Source organism: Populus trichocarpa, chromosome 2, assembly GCF_000002775.5.
Source record: "Populus trichocarpa isolate Nisqually-1 chromosome 2, P.trichocarpa_v4.1, whole genome shotgun sequence".
NCBI lineage: Eukaryota > Viridiplantae > Streptophyta > Magnoliopsida > Malpighiales > Salicaceae > Populus > Populus trichocarpa.
This window is the reverse complement of record NC_037286.2, coordinates 24,341,995-24,364,481: the sequence shown is the minus strand read 5'-3', so window position 1 is coordinate 24,364,481 and position 22,487 is coordinate 24,341,995. Positions and strand designations below refer to the sequence as shown.

Here is a 22,487-nt window from a genome sequence, read left to right as displayed (position 1 = left end):
CGTTGTTTTTGGCTAAATAGAGAAGAAAAATTAGAGAATGGAGTTTAAATGATATTATTGAGGAATCTTACCAAATTAAAGACAATTGATGTTGATAGGTTAAATTGTATAGGGATTTTTGTGAAAAAAAAATAAGTAAATGTTTCAAAAAGGAGGGTTTTGTCCTCCTTGAATTAAAAGTCAATTAAACTTAATTAAGGGTGTTGGACTTAATCAAAAAATATGTAATGAGTATTAGAATTTTATCGGTTCGAATGAATGAACAATGACAAAGTAATTTTTGTTGGTACAGAGGAGGCCACATGACCTAATCAGCAACAAGGGACCTCTTCACGCGCACAGACACTAGGTAGGTGTTCGATACCTTGGAGTAATTAATTAGTTTATATTTTTTTATTATTGTAGAAGGAATTTTATAGATTGTAAATTCTAGTGCTGGTTACTGGAAATAATACCATGGTGAATGGGCAAGCCTTGAAAATTATTTCCTGGTTACTGGAAATAATGCCTTGGTGAATGGGTAAACCTTGAAAAATTATTTCCTGGTTATTGGAAATAATGCCCTGGTGAATGGGCAGTTACTGGAAATAATGCCCTGGTGAATGGGCAAGCCATGAAGATTATTTCCTGATTACTGGAATTTATGCCTAGTTGAATGACCATGTTAAGAAAATTAATTTACAAATTAATGAGATAATCACTCGATATAAAATAGATTAATTGTAAAACTTTGAAGTTAAATATGATGGTTTGTGGGAGACACTCTTGATATTTTTGTTTTAGTAGATTTATCCCTATGTCTAGAAGAGAATTTATGAAATTAGAAACTTCAAAAAGAAAATAAGACAATTTATTCTATGATATGAAAGTCACTTTAATGTATATGAATAATTAGTCCTTAATCAATTACTTATTGAAATGTGCAATTGTTTTAATCATGTTTAATGTGATTATGTTTTTAGGTACATTGCACCATCGATCTGGAAAGTAGATGCTTGGATAAATAATTTTGTTATGTGATTAATGCAATTGGAAGAACTAATATTTTATTGTAATATACTTCCATATCTAAAATTGTAATGTTTAACTTATTATCTTGTGTATGATGTAATTTATAATGTTATTATTATTATTAAGTTGAATTATGGTTGGTTGTATATATATTTGAGCACAAATACTAAAAAAAAAAGAGACGATGCATGTTAAGAATTTATTAGCTTTATTATAGTGTTCTATATAAAATAGAATTGAGATATTGAAATATGCTTGAGTTTTTGAAGTCCAAATGATGGGACGAATATTGTGATTGATGTTACAGGTTGAAAAATAATTGAGTCGATAACTTGATATCTAAATAATACAAAGGAAACTCTGCCGAAATTTCAGGAAATATATATATAATTGGTAACTACGAATATATATCATATATTTGAGTTTACAATTTGAGACTGTTATAGGTATGCAATGCCTTTGATGCTAAGCTAGAAGCGGTGAAGATCGTATTAAAATTGACTCGAAACACTAGACTAAAACAACTTCAATTTGAATCATTCTTAGGTGGTTTGAGAGCTTATAACGAGTCAAGTTTTTATACCATGACATTACGAGAAATTTTATCATCCCGTAATATTTTTCCCTTTAAAAAACATAAATCATTTTTGAATCGCACCATCCATTAGCAACAAGCAAGTCAAATCGGCGAACCCATTAATAAGAAAGCCCTTCCTAACAAATATAACAAGCTTCACCCTCGTCGTTGGTGTTTTCTATGAAAAGGTAAACAATTTTTTATTTCCAAAAACTGACGATGATGAAATACCATCGTTTAGACCTCACGTCCAAACCACGCTTCTAAATCCAGACATGATAATGTTTGTTTGTATGGCTAGACCGTGCTTTTTATTTATTTTTTAATTTTCTTTAAACTCTAAAATACTTTTTTGGTGTTTTTTTTTATCGTTTTGATGTGTTGATATAAAAAATAAAAAAATATTATTTTAAATATATTTCAAAACAAGAAACACTTTAGAAATCAATCTCGATCATATTTTCAAATACGTTAGTCATCTCTTTCCCAAAAGCTAGTGTATTTTTTTATTCGGGTAAATAAGCTTAAAAGTACATATACTTCTGTAATTATCTTAATATAATTCATTATAAATTATTTTTATCAATATATCACTTCTGTGTATTCTCTGTACTCACATAAGTCCTTGCCTCCAAATCCACATGTTAATTGTTGAGTTGGCTTAATAAGTAGGACATATTGCTAACTTTCTGTTTTTTAATCTGGACTATATAGAATTACATTTTGAATGGTGTTTCTAAAAAATATTTTTTTATTATTTTGATGTGTTGATGTTAAAAATAATTTTTTAAAAATAAAAAAATATTATTTTTATTCATTTCTAAACGAAAATTATTTCAAAAAACAATTATTACTATACTACCAAGCACCACTAAATTTGTTTGAATTGTTTGTTCACACTATAATTCAATAATAAATATCAATACGACAATTTTAATAATAAATTAATGAAACTTTATTATTATTATTGTATAGTTGAGATATAGCATGAATGGACACCTCAAACCAACCCAGTCATTAATTGGAAGAGAAAAGATGAGGAATGGATCTCACTTGCCGGGCCAATTAAGCATTTAACATATAGATTTGGACCCACTGTTTATTTTCTCTCTCCTAATTCATAATTAACTTGGTTTGAGTTGTTTATTCACATTATAGACAATTATAAAATTATGATAAATATTGCTATTGTAGTTTTGATGATTAATTGATACAACTTCATCACTGTTCTATAATTGAGCTTTAATACTGATAAGAAATCTAAGCATTTTTAATCCTGGAATAAAAGAGAATATGAATAAACAAGTTTGTCCACGTGTTTGTTTGCTTTTCAAGCGGAAAAAAAATTAATTTTTAAAGTTTTTGTCTTGAATTGCATTGGATTTTGTTTTCTTTAAATTATTATTTTTATATTTTTAAATTATTTTAATTTGTTGATATTAAAAATAAATTTTTAAAAATAAAAAATATTATTTTAATATATTTCAAAACAAATAATATTTGAAAACAAATTACACAACAATACCAAGCAAGTTACCCTTATAAGGCCAAATGAGGATTTAACATGTGGATTTTTCCATATGGATTTATTTGAGTGCCAAAGAATAAGTAAAAGGATCAAATTAAAAAATTAATTGATAGAGGACTACATTAAGAAAATTACAAAACATACAAGGACTTTTGAGCTTATTAACCCTCCCTTTGAAAGAGCAACACCAACAACAAATAACACTGTGCGACACCCTCGCAATTAAAGCTCCCTCCTTCTCCACTCTCTCTTTTTCAACAAACTCTCTCTCTCTCTCTCTCACTCCCCCCCCCCCCCCCCCCCCCTCTAATTCTCTGCACTCCCAATCCCTCCATTATTCCTTCTCCAACACAAGCCGCTATACTCTCTCCACCATAAATTTATACGTATGCGAGAGTATCTATACAAATCTACTTGTTTTTCTAGATCTTTACCGCATTTTATGGATCTGCAACCCCACACCACACTCACGCTGTCTTGATTTTTCTCTCTCCTAGGGTTTTGATTTTGACTGACCGTTTACTCTCTCACTGAACAATGCTTGACACTGAACGCGACTGTGAGCTCAGCCGGAGCTCCTCGAACATCCCTTGGATCTCCGGCAAGCTTCAAGGTCGTCGGTTTTGACAATGCTTTTGCTCGGATTCTGGATTTTGGTTTGAGTCAAGATGCATACCTTGGCGACATCGCTGCTTGTTCTTTGCTTGTCTAGCTTTGTTTTTACTTGTTTAGGTAACCGTTTCTTGATCGTGCTTCTTAATTTAACGCTTTCTTTACATTTTTATAGCTATTTCAGCTTGATTGAGCTAGAGACCGCCGGATTTTCTGGTCAATTTTGCTTGCATTTTTACGAAAGCAAGCGAAGAGTCTCCTTTTCCTTGCCTGTTTAGCTTTGACGCTTCTAAGAGTTTAATGTGGTGTTAATTGTGGTGAATTGCTGTTTAGCACAAACTTTAGCATTGCTAATGTGCTTGTTTTTTTCTAATTAACGATCAGTAGTTTCAAGACATTAAATTACGTGATTTTTCTGCGGCTAATTGGAGCGATTGTCTTTTATTTCTTATGAATTTGAAGTGTCATGGTTGTGCATTCATGTTTCTGCCTCTTTAGGTAGAAACGATCTCACGGATTTGATTTCTGTACCTTCTGTCTTGAGATTCAGGACATTTTTTATGGAGTTGACAGAATTTTGGAAGCACATGGAGAAGAATTGCAGAATTCGAACATTTATCCACGCCATGTCCTTGAATGGGATTGGGTTTTGATACGCGGGGATAAAATTGACAATGATTCTAAAAATCTCAGGAAATAGACACAATGTGTGATGTTTATTTGCTAAAATTGAAAGAAAGCATACATGGCAATTGTTTTTACAAATTGATGAACTAAGTCTTGTGATGTCAGATAGATAAGATATGGCCTTCATTATAAGCTCAATGATGCTAATAAATAAAGTATAATATCAAGGTTCTAAAAGGTATCGCTCCTCCTGATGCACATTGCTCATGGTCTTGCATATCTTACTTCCTTTTTTTCTTTCTTTTTGTTTTTTGTGAGGGTAAACAGTCTGATATAGTAGGATGTATGCTGTAAGTTTGATATGTCTATTTGTTTGAAGTTTCTTGTCTTAATTACAAAATATGAATCCCCAATTTTTTCCTTCTCAAGTCTCAATTTTAACACCAAAATTTCAAATTTTTATTTTATGTATAAAGGAGATGTATAATGATGAGGAACTACTCAGACAAAGTGGCCGAGATTCATTTCGTCAAAGGAAATCATCTCATTTTTTTAAGGAACTCTTTAGAAATTCAAATCTCATTCCTAATGCTTTTGTTAAAAGTACACTAACATCAGTTTTACTTTTTGGCAATGTGAAGAAATTATTCACTTTTTATGATTCTTTATTGGATTCTCCGTGGTTTTTTCTGATCCTCTAAATCATGATGCCTATGCCCGCTGCCTATGAACGTTCACTTTATCTGAGAACCAGGGAGAAGGAAAATTCTAGGTTGGCATCTATTAATTGACTGTACTTTTTATGAAATCAAGCAATGACTTTAACTTTAGCCTGTTTTTTTTTAGGCTTTAGGAGAGCAATTAGTTTTGGGTTGTTAATCTGGATATTTTCTGTTTAGTAGGTTAAAATGATCTTGCCAGTTTTTTGATAGTGTGGTTGTCAAGTTTACTGTATGTATTAAGAGATTAGCATGATCTCACTGGTTTCTATACCTTCTTTATGGAGAACTAAGATTTTTTTTTTTAAAGAGGGCAGATAGAATTTGAAAATGCAATTTCTGTCAAGTATAATGTACATTCATTGTGTGCTGAAGGATAGCTTAAATTTTAACACACGCCCATATAAATTGAGAATGATGCAATAAACCCGAGGAAATAGGCATGGTGGGAGATGTTTATATGCTAAAAATCGAAAGAAACCATACATGGAAATCTTTTTATGCTGAAAAGGCATTCACTTGCTTAAGAAATTGATTACCTAAGTCTTGGGATTGGATAAGATATGTTCTTTGTAAATTTGACAATGCTGATTCATCAAGTAATTGTTTGAGGCACTATCACTTTTACAAATTCTCCTAGCCACTGGTTTTCTTTTCACATGAAAGGAAACATCTTATTTACAAATATATATCCACTATGTTTACAGTTGGATTTACACTCTAAGCATGAAGTGTCTCCTTGTTTTAAGGTTCTAGTCTTAATTATGAATTGTCAAATTCTTAAAATCTTGAATTTATTATGATAATCTCAATGCATTTTAACATATAAAGGAGATGTATAATGATGAGGAACTACTCCATATTGAGAACACATTAAGTGGCCAAGTTTCTTTGCATAAATAAAATCATCTTATTTTGTTTCACTGATGGAATTCAGTAGACTTCAGATGCTTTATTTAAATCACCCTAACAAAATCAGCTTTAATTTGGTGAACGTGAACAAAAAAATTTCCATTGTTTATACTTTTTCGAAATTCTTTTTTTCTGACCTGCTTAATAGGGATGCCCATGCCTAGTTTTGTGAGATACATTCACTTTATTATCGAGTTTGTTTTTCTTTTGCTTGACTTTTCTATTATTCATTAATTGTTTTCTTATCCATTCCATTCATCCTTGCACAGTTATGACATGTTAGATATCAATTATTTGCATATTATTTTTTTTGGTTAGATTCCTTGTATTATTTATCACTAAGGGTCTTGCAACATTGCTTCATTCAAGAAAACCGACTTATCTGCTCTGTATCTTTTTCAGGACATCCATTACTTCATATGTATTTGTCTCCTTCTTTGCAACCAAGCTGGCCATTATCTGTGAAAGACATTTTTGTGAGACATGGTAAGCTGCAAAGACCAATGTCATGCTGTAATGGAAAAATTCAATGATAATAAATTAAGGCACTGTTGTCTGCTGGTCATCTTTTTTTATTTCATATATACCAATCTTTAACTGTATGTGATTTGCTGTGCATTATTGCTGACTATGGATAACATGCAACCTACTGGTTACAGGAATGTCGCTTGCAATGAAAGTGTCATTTGCTCGATCGCGGCCATCTCGAAATCACGTGGTTAAGCCTTCTTTGGGCCCTATCCTCTCACCTGCAACTTCTTTGGTGCATCAAGGTACCATTTGCTCTCAATTTCTCACCAACTTGCCTTGGCACTGCTGTTAGAATTTCACTAATACTGCCTTTTCTTTTTTCAGCTCTCCCCCCTGTTCCTAGCAGTGCACCCTTACCAAGACGTCATGGTGGTCATCATCATCGCCATGTGAAACCTGTAGTGACTGCTCCATTCCCTTCAGAAGAGCAAAGTAAAATTTGGCAACTAAAGTTTTTAGTTCTTTTTGAGATGCTTTTGCTTTTATGTTGACAAAAGATTTTCTGGCAGGCTGTGATCAAATATGCACAGAGCCACTCACTGCATCTCTCTCTGGCTCACCTTGTGGCTGTGTTTATCCTATGAAAGTTAGACTTCTCCTAGATGTGGCTCCGTATGCTGTTTTTCCTGTAATGAGAGAGCTAGAGAGTGAAGTTGCAGCAGGCACGTATCTGGAACAGAGTCAAGTGATAATCATGGGTGCAAGTGCTGACAGTCAGAATCAGGGGAAAACGGTCGTGGATATCAACTTGGTTCCACTTGGAGAGAAGTTTGATAATACTACTGCAATACTTACATATGATAGATTTTGGAAAAACAAAATGCCTTTAAATATAACTCTTTTTGGTAATTATGAAGTTATATACATTAGTTATCCAGGTAATAATCTCGATTCTCTTGTAAATCTTTGTGGCTTTACATATATTATTATAATGGTTATGACCTAACTCCTAAGAGTCTACCAGGGATTCCTTCTTCACCACCATATCCAAACTACACGGGGAGTGGTCCGAGTGGAAGTGCAGGAGATCTCCCCATTACTGCTAATTTTGCGAGCAAGACCCAGAGGATGAATCTTAGAACCATCACCACCATTGCTTTGTCAGCATTTGTGGTTTTAGTGGTTTGCATTGGGGCAATTGCTGTTGTTGTGAAATGGAGGAAGTCTGGAAGACCATCAAGTGCTGTTGGTCCGGCATTTACATCCTCTATAAATAAAAGATCTGGTATGTCCCTCTATATTCATTCTGTTACAAATCTATTTGGTCAAAGTGTCATATAATATTTATGCTTTTATATCTCCACTTTTGAATGTCAATCCTGTTATTTTGCAGCTTCTAATATAGTTTCTAATGGAGAATACAAGCGGGAAAGTTTACAGAAATGCATGCTATCAAAATCTTTTAACATCATTTTGCAATTCTCTTTTGGAATAGAGCATACAGTTTTAGTAGCTGTGTTTTATTGTACTTATTTTGTATCATCTTTTAATAATTATTATTAAATAAGATTAGTCCATGCCTTAGTTAATTATTACTGGATTGCTACATGTAATGCAGGCATTGGGTCTTTCTTGTCAAGCAGCATTGCAAGCTCAACACCAATGTCCCTCATGTCCAACATGGCTACTTGTATGCTCTCCGTCAAAACATTTTCATTCGCTGAGCTTGAGAAGGCAACAGACAAGTTCAGTTCAAAGAGGATTTTAGGTGAAGGAGGATTTGGACGTGTTTACCTCGGGAGTGTCGAAGATGGAACTGAAGTTGCTTTTAAGCTGCTTACAAGGGACAATCAGAATGGAGACCGTGAATTTGTCGCTGAAGTTGAAATGTTAAGTCGATTGCATCATCGAAACCTTGTGAAACTTATTGGCATATGTATTGAAGGGCGCACACGCTGCTTGGTGTATGAACTTATTCGGAATGGCAGTGTGGAATCGCACTTGCATGGTATTTCCTCATCGCCTTTGTCTTATTTTTTTCTGTTTTTAGTTGCACCATGTGCATTCTGTATTTTGTCCTGGATACCTCCTGATGACAGGGAGCCTCTCATTTGGTAATAGTCATTCAATTGTCTTGCAAGTGATTTTATTTTCCCTGAAATGAGAAGGTAAAATGAAGTTTCTTGTTCAATGCCCCATTTATTGATGTTTAAGGTGTTGACAAGAATAAGGGACCTCTTGACTGGGATGCACGGTTGAAGATTGCCCTTGGAGCAGCTAGGGGATTGGCCTATCTTCACGAAGATTCCAACCCTCGTGTAATTCATCGAGATTTTAAGGCTAGTAATGTTTTACTAGAAGATGACTTCACCCCCAAGGTCTCTGATTTTGGCTTGGCGAGGGAAGCAACAGAAGGAAGTCATCATATATCTACTAGGGTCATGGGAACTTTTGGGTAATTATGCTTGCCTCGCCAGTTTTTAGTACTCCATAATTAACAGATTTATTTGTCATCACCAGTCATGTTGAACTGTATTTATTTTACTATTTCTTATCGGGGTTGGTGAATTCTTAACTATCCATGAAAGTCTGTATGAGTTATGTTGGCTGATGTTTCTTTTATTTTGTTCTTTACATAGTACTGACAGTTATTCAGATATTACTTTAGTCCCTTGTTAACTCTCTTAAATTTTTGGTTTGTAGGTATGTTGCCCCTGAATATGCAATGACAGGACATTTACTTGTAAAGAGTGATGTCTACAGTTATGGGGTTGTGCTGCTTGAGCTTCTGTCTGGAAGAAAACCTGTGGATATGTCCCAACCTCCGGGACAGGAAAATTTAGTGACTTGGGCACGCCCGCTGCTAACTACTAGAGAAGGATTGGAGCAGTTGGTGGATCCTTCCTTGGCAGGAAGCTATGACTTTGATGACATGGCTAAAGTGGCAGCCATTGCTGCCATGTGTGTTCACTCAGAGGTGACTAACAGGCCATTCATGGGTGAAGTTGTCCAGGCTCTGAAACTGATATACAATGACACAGATGAGACTTGTGGAGACTACTGCAGTCAAAAGGAGTCCTCTGTTCTGGAATCTGACTTCAAATGTGATCTTGTTCCTTCGGACAGTAGCTGGTGGAATGCTGGCGGGACCTCCCCTCGGTTAACTTATGGGCAGGCCTCATCCTTCATTACGATGGATTACAGTTCCGGTCCACTTGAAGAGATGGAAAGCAGACCGTTTTCAGCTTCAAGTTTAGCTGGGGATCGCCTGTCTCTGCCAATTAGACACATGAACCGTTCCGGCCCCTTGAGAACTGTAAGAAGTAAACCAGCCTTCTATAGATTAAGGGGCAGCGTTAGCGAACACTGGGGGCTCCTGTCAAGGCGTTTTCGGAATGACGGATATTGGGTATGAGGTTTTCTTTTAAGACTTTTCGAAGTGTACAGTTCAGGAGGACCATTAGATTTCTGTTTAACGGTCGAATGATGTAGTTTAGGTGTTTGGTATTCATGGGGTTTCCATGTCTGGAGAGATAAGAGAGACCCTTGCGTCTGATTTTGAAAATCCTGATTCATACTACACAAAGTTAAGTTGGAGATGTAAGATGAATACTCCTTGTATTGTATATCCATTTAATTGTTTATTACGGTCCAATGCTGTACCAGTTACCGAATGACTTGGCTATGCTCAAATAACCCGCTGCCGTGTAACCATAGTTATAAGACCTGTACAAGGTTTTATCCGGCTCGTTGATGGGTTGGTAAGGTAAATTTATTATTTTTTAATTTAAATAATGTTATTTTGATAAAATATTTTTTTTATTTGAACCGGGGGGTATTATTAATTCTAGAATATTAAAGGGGTGATTGAGAATATATTAATAGATGTTTTTAAAGTGATTTTTAAAATTATTATTTTTTTAAAATTCTATTTGTGCAATTTCAAACCTCTTTCAGTTTAAATTTAAAAACCGGACAATAATCTTTTAAATCATCCTTCTACTTACATAATCCTTCTAATTTGGTCCTCATCAATTAGATCTTTTAATATAGCCCTCCTACTTAACCTCCATTCTTTAAATAAGTTGCATGAACAAATTAATATTCATAGCAGTTTTATAATTGAGATAAAATATGGACAGACATCTTAGAGTGACTTAAATCTGATTAGAAAAGGATAGAGTGAGCACTGGATCCCGCTTGTTAAACCACCTTAGCATTTAAGGTCTAATTTTGACAGAAGGATTTATTTAAATAAAAAAATAAGTATGAGAGCCATATTAAGAAACTTCATTGATTGAGTGTCAAATTGAAAGAATTACAAAAGTAAAGGGACCTCTAAAAGCTTATTAACCCATCCAGAAACAGTACACAGCCAAGCCATGGCTGGCTGAGAGTATTGGCTCTCGTAGGCCACTGAAATCCTCTCTCCATCAATTCTCAACAGCAGTTGCCCTGCCTCGTTTGATTCGCGTCACTCATCGGTCAGTCGTGAAGAAGTCTCATCCGTGTCATCTAATAAAAGAAAAGATGCTCTCGCTGTCAACATATCCTCCTTCTCTCACCTCTCCCCCCCGCTTCTCGTATTTACGCCACCCTTCCTCCTCCTCTCGTATCCTCTCTCCACCACCACCAACCACCGCCACGGCCACCAGGTCAGCTCCACTCTAACACATTGCTATAATAATAATATTTTTTTAAATTAAATTGTGTTTAATTAAAACTTAAAAGTCGAAAGGATTGGATTTCTCACGTTTCAGAGTGAAAATTACGTCATCGGAGATGGACTCGCTTCCTGAGCACCGCATCGTCGTCAGTTCCTCTCTCTCTCCACTGTCAATCTTTTCTAATAATTGATTGTGCATTTATTTAAATATAAGTGATTATTTTTGGCAGTTAGGATGCGGAGCGGCAGGGGTGGATTTCCTGGCGACCGTCGCTTCTTTTCCTAAACCTGATGACAAGATCCGAAGCACTAGCTTGAAGGTCTCCCTCTTTCCCTGTTTCCCTCTCTCACTTTGTTTTTTATTTTTGTTATTTATTATAATAAATAATAATACAGTTGGTTTGCCTGTCAGGTGCAAGGAGGTGGAAATGCGGGGAATGCGTTAACATGTGCTGCTCGTTTGGGTTTGAATCCCAGGCTCATTTCCAAGGTACCACCTTTAGCTTTTTCCCTATCAATATCTCCCTTTTTTCAAAGCAATTAAGGATTTGTTTTAAGGCTAAATGACCCAAAATTACCCTGGGTCAAAATGAACTTAACCCCTAAATTATAATTTTTTTATTTGAGTTCTTGAACTGTTTTTTTGGTAGAGAATAGAGTAGGGGTGAGAAAAAAACCGAAAAACCGATTAAACCGAGAAAACCGGAAAAAAAATAACTGAAAAAACCGAACCTTGAAAAAAACCAATTAAAATTTTGAAAAAACTGACCGGTTCGGTTCAGTTTCGGTTTTATAAGCCTAAAACTGAAAAAATCGAACCGAACCCAAACCGAAAAAACCGAGCCAAACCGGAAAAACCGAGCCAAACCGGTTTGAACCGGTTATTGTCCTAAAAAACCGAAACCAGTCGGTTTGAACCGGTTTCGGTTCGTTTTTATTTTTTTAAAAAAAATTCGGTATGGTTATTTTTTTTTAATAAAAACCGAATCGAACCGAAAATGATCACCCCAGAAATAGACTCGTCAGTTAATTTTGATCTCAGGTGATAGTCTAGAAACACAAAAAAAAAAAATGAAAATTAATGGAGGAACAGAAACCGGGATGGAGGGGCTATTTTTAAACTTTTTTGTTCTCCTTTTCTCAAGGCAATTCTGGATTTGTTTTACTTTTAAGAAAAATAATTTTGTGCATTTTGAAATTGACTAGGTTGCTGATGATATTCAAGGCAGGGGAGTTTTGGAGGAGCTAGAATCCGATGGTGTTGATACTTCTTTTTTCGTGGTGAGACTATACAAGATATAGTATATCTCAAGCATTCATTCATTTTGATGCGTTGCTAACCTGCATTCTATGTGTGGTATTAGATTGCTATGTTTTATGGTTAAGCTCTTCTTAATTTCCTTTTTGGCATTCGGCTATGAACATCTTCTGTTATATGTTGACTCAATTGGTCTTGTTTTAGGTTTCCAAGGAGGGAAATTCACCATCTACATATATTATTGTTGACAATGAAACGTAAGGGCTTTGCTTGAATACTCCATTCTCTGCTATCACACTTGATTCATTATGTAAATAGTGTGTTTACTAATGGACAGGGTGTTTTATTTTTAAGGTTTGAGGATTGTGTTTGAGTAGCTATCTCTTTTGTTCGTAATCCTTAGGACTTTAAAAGGGAAAGAAAAAAACTGATCTTTGGGATTCATATTGTGATCATGGCTCAAGACATGATTGGAGTTGAAAAAAAGTTGTGTGCTCTTCCGAAGGAAAAAAAAATGAAAGAAAGAAAGAACCACACGGAAGATTTAGTGGGCTGTATTTGTGTTAATTGCATGTATAATTCTGTCACAACATTATTCAACAGAAAAAAAAAATATCTGTCACAACATTACATCTATTTTCTTTCTCCTTGGAAACTTATCCATTTAGATCTTTGGAGATACATAGACCGTTTCTTTTCTCTCACAAATAATCCCAGTATCACTGCAGCATTAGGAATCTTGGCTAAACAGATTGTCTCCCTTGCCAGTGCTTTGACATTGGTGTGTTATGATTGGATCAACACTATGGTTTAATTAGCTAATTTTGTTAATTCACTTGGGTATTATGTTTGACCATAAACGAATAGTTGAAAACTTGGTTTCAAAATTTTTATATCTCCAGGTAATTTTTCTATCTGATATTTAGGAAAACCCGTACCTGTATTCATACTCCGGGATATCCTCCCATGATACCAGATGAACTTTCCCGGTCAAGCCTTTTATCTGCATTGGATGGAGCAAGACTTGTTTATCTTGATGGAAGGTTACATGAAACTGCCTTAGTGACTGCACAAGAGGTAAACGTTATCGTTTGTTACCTCTAGTTGTTTTAGTGCTTACTGCTTGTGCTTGACCTTATATTAGGGTCATCTCATTAACAAGTTAGAAATTAAAAATAGAACGTGGTTCGTATGTTTATTTCTTTTATATTGATTATGAAAAAGGTTGCCAAACATCTTCATCACCTGGCCAATATTTGTCTTCTGAATGTTTTAATAGTATATCTTGCCTTTCCTTTTTAACCATGTAAAATCTACTTAACGGTGTCAAATAAATTCAGTAGTGCACCTTCCTGTTCTCCCTCTTCTTCCCTGTTCCATGATAGTTATAATCCATTGGGTTGCCAAAGGCTTATCATGACAAATCTGTTTGCACTTGCCATGTTCTTTTGAAATGTTATGCTGTGATTAAAGCATGAATGACCAAATTAGTCTAGGTGATGTTATCATCAGAAGCCACTATAAAGTATAAACTATTCTCACAACTCCTTTTGGTGGATCTAACATACTTGTGCCTTTTCCATTTGTGCACTCAGGGGAGGTCCTTCCCCTTTGTTGCTTGTGTTATTGACCACTTCAATTTGGGAACTTTCATTTTCTTAATATGCATCCCTTTGTTTTTTTCATTTTAAACATTCAAGGAAGTGGATCATCTGACCTAGCTGTAGGACTGTATATGAGCCGAGCCGAGCTTTGATGTGCTCGAGCACCACTTGTCTAATTTTAGCTAGGTTCAAGCTTGGCTCATTTAAAATTTGTTAGGCTCAGGCTTAGTTTAGGCTTGTCTCGGACTCGATTCGTTTAAGCTGCTTAATGAGCCTATAAACAGGCTAGGATTAAACTTTGGAATATGAAAATATCATACAATTGAGATATCGTAAAAAGTCTTATATTTATATTTTTTTAACTCCATGTAACGCACACGTATATAACCGCTAAGTTTCTTATTAAATTTTGTTCATAAAAAGAACATTTTTGGTTACGTGTTAAATTAGTTTATTTTATGAAATCTTATACAAGTTCTTTATTCTTTCAAATTTTCTCAATCTTATAAATGAACTCATTTGCAAGCTTTTAAACAAGTTTGCTGATAAGCCTAATTCATGAACCTAAGTGAGTTGACTCACGAACCTTAATTAGCTGAACTTTGCTAAGCTCAAGTCTGGTTCATTTATATAGTGAGCTTTAACATATAAACTCATCATGGATTGACAAACAAGTTCGAGCAGAGCCCTTAGCGAGCCAAGCTTTGAGTAACTCTTGAATGGCTTGGCTCATTTGTTGCCAAACCTAGTCGGAAAAGCAATCTAGTATAATCCTATAACTAAGTATTTCCTTGTATACAGGTTATAAGGCTGCCCTGTAGCACCATATTATGCTTATATTCTCACTTGCCCAATTTGTTTCATGCGAATGTGTTCTTTCATATACAGCTATACCTGCACATATCCCTCCTTTGTTTTGTTACCCTTGCTTTTTATCAAGGAAAAAATAATCATCTCACAGCAACTACTGGGAGGTCAACATCATGTATTTGGTTCTTCCAGTGCAGACAGTTTGCAAAAATATACCCATTTTGATTGATGTGGAAAGAAAGAGAGAAGGGCTGGATGATCTTCTGCCGTTGGCTAGTTATGCTGTATGCTCATCAAAATTTCCACTGGTAAGTTGAATATTCTTTGATTGAATAAAATTTGATTCGAACTGCGAAAGATTATAGACATATTGGGGATATACTGTCACTAATGCATCTCCACTCTTCCTCCTCCCCCTTCAGAAAGGGGCTTATGATGTTTTAGCATTTTATCAGTTGGTGAACATTTAAGAAAAAATTCTCATTAGCTTGGAAGCATGCAGGTTGTTGAAAGTTGATTTGAATTTGCAGTACTCTGATGACTTCTTTTATTCATCTTTTGCATGTTGAGTTTTATCTTGTTTTTATAAAGCCCTATGATATGTACCAATCAACAATACATATATGCTTTTTGCAGAGAAAGCTTCTCAGGTAATCTATTTTGAACACCTGAATTGGTCTTATGGCAGGCATGGACAGAGGCGCCATCTATTTCAAGTGCACTTGTTTCCATGCTTCTGAGATTGCCGAAAATCAAATTTGTGATTGTGACCTTGGGTGAAGATGGATGTGTAATGCTTGAGAGAAGCACAGAAGGTGAGTGTACACTTAGTTTCACAATGTAAAAGACAAAGTGCTGTGACAGCAACACTCTTTTAGAACTAAACGTTATTTATTTGCTTTGTGAACTTGCCTTTTGTTTTGTTTTTTAGAGGCTCCTGCATCAGAAGAAAAGGATGTAGATAGCTTGTTGGAGTCACTGAAGCAGAGAAAGGATGATAACATAGCCATCCCAACATGTTATGCATCAGTAATTTATAATTTTATATCTTACTGAACTCAAAATTGACTGTCTTTCCATATTACTGAGCTTAATCAGTCTGCAGCAACAATCTCAAGTGAAGGGCTACATGAACTCCCTTTTCTCTTCAAGTATGAAATCATTAATTAAGAAAAAAGAAGCCCACATCAGGCACATTCAGTGCATCTTTCTGGCATTTAATTTAGAGCAATGGGAGAGATTGTAACTTTCCTTTTTGATTCACCATGGTGGTTCTAAAGTGCCACTGTTACTGGGAAATAATATGTTTAATAAAAATGTCTCTGCGATTGTCATGTAGTAGAAAGGCCTAGCTACTTTCAAGGACGTCTTTTAGGTTTACTCTATCACAGGGGATGAAAACATTTTTATGCTAGTTGTCATTCAATAAAAGCATGCTCAGATCAATCGTTATTTTCAAGAATGGAATACCCTTTATCCCATATAGGTATCCTGTTTATGGTTGTTGACGACTATGCCCTCTTGGCATCTTCCAACTTGATTTCACTATTTGGAGCAATTTTCTGCCCAATTTGCCCTCTTTATTCATGAAGTTTCAAATTTGTGCTCTTTGGATGGTCAACATGAATGAATGTTTGAAGGTTATACTGCATGTTTCTGAGCCTTTGTTGAACAGCTTGATGTTATTTGGAGCTTTTTAGGAGGATGCTACAGTGGTTATATTTGTGATTTGTTTGCTTGATCACCGAATGAAATTATAATTTCATTTTGATGTACCTGTTTAATTTCAGATTAAAGTTACTATGACGTTAACACAATGAATTCTCATTGGGCTAATCACTTCACATCTTTTCCTTCCAGCCACTGACAAAGATAAGAGCAGATGGTATAGGGACAGTGAATGGGAGGTTGTTTGTGGGAACAGCTGAGAAGATACCACCACCAGAACTTGTTGATACGACTGGTGCTGGAGATGCTTTTATTGGTGCTGTTCTTTATGGTAGGTGTAACTGGTGACCGTGATTGTGTGTGCACTTTGAGGTTGTTGTGTTTTAATGTTGGTCTTCCACGGATCATTGTCTTATATAATATCCCTGTTGTGGATTATATGCTTGTATTAGATTCTAGGTGAACCACAAGCAGTTTTACCAATATTAGATTATGAAATTCACCTGACACCAGGGATCGAGAACAACATTGTTTCAAAGGAGTAATAAATAGAAGTGACTAGCACAAGCTGATAAGTTATTAGCATGGATTGTGTTCAATCCAGTTCAACTGCCAAGTTGTTCATCCCCTAGACATTATCCCAATCAGTCTGGGATTGACTCGACCTTGCTGGGATCTAGTCAATTACATTTATCAATCTGGTGTATTACAAGGATCTTAAGACCTAATGGCAGTGTCATGTTATCCATCATTTCTACGATTACCATATTCTGTCTATTGATACACTAAGATTGCTGTGGCCGTTGAAGAGCCTGGAACTCATCTATGTTCACTTGTTTTTCTCCTAGCTATCTGCGCCAACATGCCTCCGGAGAAGATGTTACCATTCGCTTCTCAAGTGGTACGCTCACATTTTTTTTAACCTAACATCTCCCTCTCCCCCACAAACCCTATGTGTGGTTGGGGCTCATTCAACAGGTTATTTTAACGTGGAGTTGATTGCAGGCAGCTGCTGGCTGTAGGGCTTTGGGAGCTCGAACTGGTCTCCCGCACCGCACAGATCCACGCTTGGCGGCCTTTTTACATTAGAGCTCTCATATTGTGTACACCGTTTGTCATTATCCTTTATATTAACTTGTAATTAACTTGAATCATGGCAACGTTCCATGTCGAAGCTTTCAGTCCTTAACATCAGGACTGGAATTAATGCTCAAAGACCTGTTGATCTAGTAAAGTTGATATTGATTGTCAAAGTGACCCAGTTGACCCAGTAACTCATTGGTAACTCGGTGATCCGATAGTTATGGTAGAAAAGGAGAAGTGTAAACAAATGGCCACCTAAATGAACAAGCAGATAAACGCTTCCAAAATAGGCAGGCATTTGAGGTTCCACACATTACAGCACGATGACTAGACAAAAACAAATAGGATATCACAACCAAAACCTAAGCCCTTCTACTATGTTCAAATGTCTATCCCAGCGAATCAGCTATACCGTACACATAAAGACATGAACTCCTTGCAGCCTACAACAAACTATCAGCCTTTGTAGGCAACCTTCTGAAGAAACTTAAAGCCCTCGGAGGCAACTTGTTCCTGAATTTGGGCGGCCTCATCACATATAGCCCCCACAGAGCCACCACAACCCTGATTGGCACAGCATAGAACCCTACAGCCGCGAACAGGCACATAACCACGAACAAGAAGGTGGCTCTTGGGTCTCTCCAACCTAGCAATGCCTGGAAACGTTCACCTTGAGAAGCCATATCACCAACCACAGTTTGAATCCTCCCTGCCACACTCCTCAGCCTATCATACCTCATCCTGACTGTCTCGGCACTTCGGCTTGTTGGAAAAGAGTCAAATTCTTCATCCAGTTCATCGGAGTAAACACTTACAACATGAGAAAGCTTAGTATCCATGTGGGGTGGGTGACGTGGTCGTGTCCTGTATCGCCAGAGTCCCACAAATGCCATGTAGAGCAACAGTGAAGGGATAATGAGCTCAGGCATTGCAACCCACAAGAGGAACGCTAAAACAAACAAGGTTGAGTAGACTGGCTTGTGCCAATTGCGCATCGACTCCACCCACCGAGCCATGGCAACAAGAACAGAGAGTACACTTATTAGTCTAGCAAAGTTAGCCTTGCTTCTTCTCATGCTCCACATATGAGAATCGTGATCAAGCATGTACTCCACCACTTCTCGCCCCAGTGGTGGCTCTGCTCGACTAAGCCGTGATGCCACCACATTCATTGCTTGATACCTCATGGCATCCAGTTGGTTCACACTCAATGGATGCACATAATGCATCTGTGGCAGCAGTGGCAGTGTGTACATGTGCAACATATTAGCCATGTTCGCACAAGAAAACCTAACAGCTAAATGAAGCTCACCCATCTTCTTGACACCAGTAGTGTGAAGCACAAGGAGAGGATAAGAATGTGTATAAACCCTGTCTGATTCAAGGGTTGATAACCGAACTCTAACTTTCCCAATGCGAGAATCACGAGCACCGGTATTGTTAAACACGTTCTTGTCTGTTCGACAGTTATCAAAAACCCCAACAGTGATGACTGTGCAAGGATCAAACACTTCCCAAGTGTACTGCTCGTTCCATTTGGGTGAGAAACTATCAACAACCGTGCGCGTTCTCACCCATTTCTGACCATACTTTGCAACACAGTAAGCATCTATGGACTCCCTTTTCCCTTCCTTGAGTTTTGTTGGCATCAGCCCTGTTGCACCCAAAATTCCCATCTCAAGAACACCAATGTGAGGCTTCCACAGCTGTTTTGCAGTTGGCCTAACATCGCTGCTATACATTGTGCTCTCATCTAGCACATGGTAGCCCCCATCTAGAGACAGCCTGAGGTGAATTTTAGACCCAAATCTCGTCACAAGTTTTGACTCAACTGCACTGCCAAATTGATTATCAAGATTGAACCACCTAGAAACGACTTGTTTATCATCATGACGCCTTTCAATCGCAGCCACTGGAAGCATAACTCTACCTACAGCCTCCTCTCGCCCCGGTCCAACACGATCCTCGACAGAAAGGAACAAGAAATCCTCAAATGGCTCTGCAACTACAAACATCAATTCCTCACTCCAGTAAGGATTGATCATACTCCTGTTGGGGTTAGGCCCTGCTATTTTAGTCCTCAGAATCTGGTTGCCCACCTGGACTTTCACAAAAAGTTCTGGGAACCTCATCATTCCCAAACCCTTTTCCCCAGGAACAATATCTTGTGCTTCAATAACAGCCACCCGTAGATACCACAGCTTAGGTGATAGATAAACCTTGGATTTGATCGAGCAATGCCCCTCAAAATGCACATTTGCTGCCTTTGAATGCCAAGCCTCGGCGAAGGCCTCGTCAGCTTGAGTCCCAAACCAAATAGACACCATAAGCTCGCCACCTTTTGACTTGTCCCCTTTCTTGTCCTCCATTCTGTACCATTGTGGTGCTAATTGACTGTCAGGGGGTACCCTTCTAGGAACTTCATTCAAATCAAACCAAACACGGCCCAAGTAATCATCTTTGTTGCCTTGTTTGACAAAAACCTCCACCATTGATGACTGTATGCAATCTTTAGAGAAAGCAAAAACTTGGTCCCATTCCACATTACTTGAACCGATTACCTTCTTTGTAACCCCCCTATAGTTCCCTAACTTCACCTCCGCCACTACTTCACCACCACCAAACAACATGTTATATTTAGCCTTAACAACTCTAACATAAAGATACTGCATTAGCTCAACAAGATCATAAGTTGAACTAGTTTTATCTTTGTTTAAACGACCCCCACCAAGGTGTGGGCTTGTCTCTTTAAGAGAGAACTCACTAGACCCGTTTGAGTGCACACTAATCCCACCAAGACCTGCACCTCCAGCAGGGCCTACAATGCCCCCTCCAGAACTAGAAACAAGAGAACCAGGACCAAGAGCAGTGGTGGTGACAACAGGTTTAATCCCACCTGGGTTCGTCTCAACAGACTTTGCATTGATATTGTTCTGGCCTTGCTCTTGTGCTTGCTTGTTATTGTTTATGACCTCTTTAGACAACTGTTGCGGTTGCTGCAATATAACTGGATTCTGCTGCTGTGTCTTCTTGTTCTTCTTTGAAGAATTAGAAGATCCAGGAGTACTAGAAACCACCTCTCCATTACCAAAACCCCCAACTTCCTTAACCTCCTCTCTTGTAGAAACATAAAGCTTCAAACTTATCTCTCCTCTTATATGAGAAAACAAGCTTCTTTTATCGAGAGTGTGCAACTGCACCACCTCCTCACCTTGTTTAGCAACACTTGAACCAGAAACTCTAACTTTACCAAGAAAGTTTCTGCTGTTGCTTGACCTCCTCTCATTGAAGACATTAACCTCTATAGCTCTGTAAGAAAGATCTGCAACATCTTTGATGTGAAACACAAGCTTCTGATTCCATATAGGGTTCAAGTCTTTGTACTTGACTTGAGTTCTTAGTCTTTGGTTCTCAAACTCCACCTCCACAAAAGGTGATGACGAGCCTTCTCCATCTTTTGGCATCAAGTTGTGAGCTGCTACCACCTCCACCACCAGCTTTTCTTTGCTGGTCATGGCCATGCTGCTGCTGCTGGTTCTTTTTTTGACTTTGCAAACAGAATGATACAAACGAAGAATCTAAAGAGAGAGGACAATGGAGACAAACACGAGGGTTGGAGGGAAAGCTAAAAGGAGGAGAGGATGCAGAAGGGCAGGCAACAAATATGCTCTTGTTCAAGGTAGTGGACAGTTTTGTGAGAGAAAGAATACTGCTGAGTCCGAGTGCTGAGTTGGTGAAGGAAGGGAAATGTTTTGAGTTGTGCTACGTTTTCACTACTGTAGATCGTTTGATATACGAACTAATCATGGATCAATCAAAGCCAACAATGGCTGTGACAGAGTGGATATAATGGAACCTGCAAGTGCTAACATTCCTAGTGCTTGTTCGAAGTGTAAACCTCCCTTCTCAAGTCAATCCCCATGTTTTACGTACGTCCTTTGTTTACGTTCTAGTTAAGCACTATACAAATTTTTGGCCGGTTTTAAAAATAAATCTAAATCGTAATTTGACTAAATTTAATTGGTTCACCTTAATGTATTGATTTCTTTTAAATATTTTTTTAAAATAATATTATTTTAATTCATACGGGTTAGTTTATTAATCCATGACACAGTTCTAAACCAAGTTAGGTTAAGTGGCCGTTTGTTTGCGTGGTTGTTTCTGCGTTTGAAGCAACCACAACAAACATAATGTTTGGTTTCACTAAAAATGCAATTTAATTTTAGTGGGTCCCATATAATTTCACGTTTTAGACGTGAATTTTACAAAGCAGCTTATAGCTGCTTTGCAAAATTCTGTGTTTATGTGCACAGTGCAATTCACTTGCACTGTTCGAGTGATTTTTTTTTTCTTTCAGTGTGTTTAGTTTTTGTATTTTTTTTTTTAAAAAAACTAGTTTAGAATGAATTAAATTTACTCACATTGTCATGTAAATAATATTTTTTTTTCCCGAAAACTAGTGTAGAGTGAATTAAATTCACTCGCACTGTAATATCAAATCAATTTTATTCCTGATAATATTTTATCTAATTTTATTACACGCTCAAAAAATAATAGAAACTGTAATTCTTGTCGAATGAATTTTATACGTAATGGAATTGTAGATGGTTTAATGGCATAATAAAAAATATTTTATATAAAGTATTATTTATTTCATGAAGTAATAACAATAGTTAAATCTACAACATTTAAATTAAAAACCATCAATTTTAATATATATATTTTAAAATTATTTTATAACTTTAATTTTAAAAGTATTCTTAACCAAACACATTAAACTACTTTTTATTCAACCTCAATTTGAACTACAGTTTTAACCAAACACCTATTTTTTCAAACCAACCTCAATTAAAAATATTTTTTATAAAACAATTTTTTTTAAACCACAATCATAACAGTTACCGCAATACCAAACACATTAGAAGAAAAAATATCTTCTTC

The 22,487-nt window shown here is 36.6% G+C and overlaps 3 protein-coding genes across 4 annotated transcripts; 2 read left to right on the top strand and 1 right to left on the bottom strand.

Annotated features, from left to right (window-relative positions):
- The first annotated feature begins 3,388 nt into the window (after window positions 1–3,388).
- LOC7461478 (receptor-like serine/threonine-protein kinase ALE2) lies at window positions 3,389–10,131 on the top strand. Of its 2 annotated transcripts, none has more exons than XM_024595926.2 (9): window positions 3,389–3,848; window positions 6,389–6,472; window positions 6,646–6,759; window positions 6,842–6,949; window positions 7,027–7,395; window positions 7,482–7,742; window positions 8,076–8,465; window positions 8,672–8,912; window positions 9,161–10,131. In XM_024595926.2, exons 1-9 carry the CDS (start codon window positions 3,785–3,787, stop codon window positions 9,870–9,872), a joined length of 2,343 nt encoding a protein of 780 aa, XP_024451694.1. In that variant the 5' UTR covers window positions 3,389–3,784; the 3' UTR covers window positions 9,873–10,131. The 2 variants fall into 2 exon arrangements, with proteins under 2 accessions (XP_024451694.1, XP_002303102.3); XM_002303066.4 differs by lacking the exon at window positions 3,389–3,848 and adding an exon at window positions 4,438–5,127.
- Window positions 10,132–10,822: 691 nt separating this feature from the next.
- LOC7459529 (uncharacterized) lies at window positions 10,823–17,716 on the top strand. The gene is made up of 13 exons (XM_002303065.4): window positions 10,823–11,112; window positions 11,218–11,269; window positions 11,354–11,443; window positions 11,536–11,613; window positions 12,330–12,404; window positions 12,586–12,638; window positions 13,308–13,458; window positions 14,993–15,103; window positions 15,484–15,610; window positions 15,727–15,824; window positions 16,656–16,794; window positions 17,312–17,364; window positions 17,469–17,716. The coding sequence occupies exons 1-13, from the start codon at window positions 10,988–10,990 to the stop codon at window positions 17,550–17,552; spliced, it is 1,236 nt and encodes a 411-aa protein (XP_002303101.3). The 5' UTR covers window positions 10,823–10,987; the 3' UTR covers window positions 17,553–17,716.
- Window positions 17,717–17,825: 109 nt separating this feature from the next.
- Window positions 17,826–21,471, bottom strand: LOC7461477 (FT-interacting protein 4). Its single transcript, XM_002301798.4, has one exon. The coding sequence runs from the start codon at window positions 21,065–21,067 to the stop codon at window positions 17,990–17,992; it is 3,078 nt and encodes a 1,025-aa protein (XP_002301834.4). The 5' UTR covers window positions 21,068–21,471; the 3' UTR covers window positions 17,826–17,989.
- Between the last annotated feature and the right edge of the window lie 1,016 nt (window positions 21,472–22,487).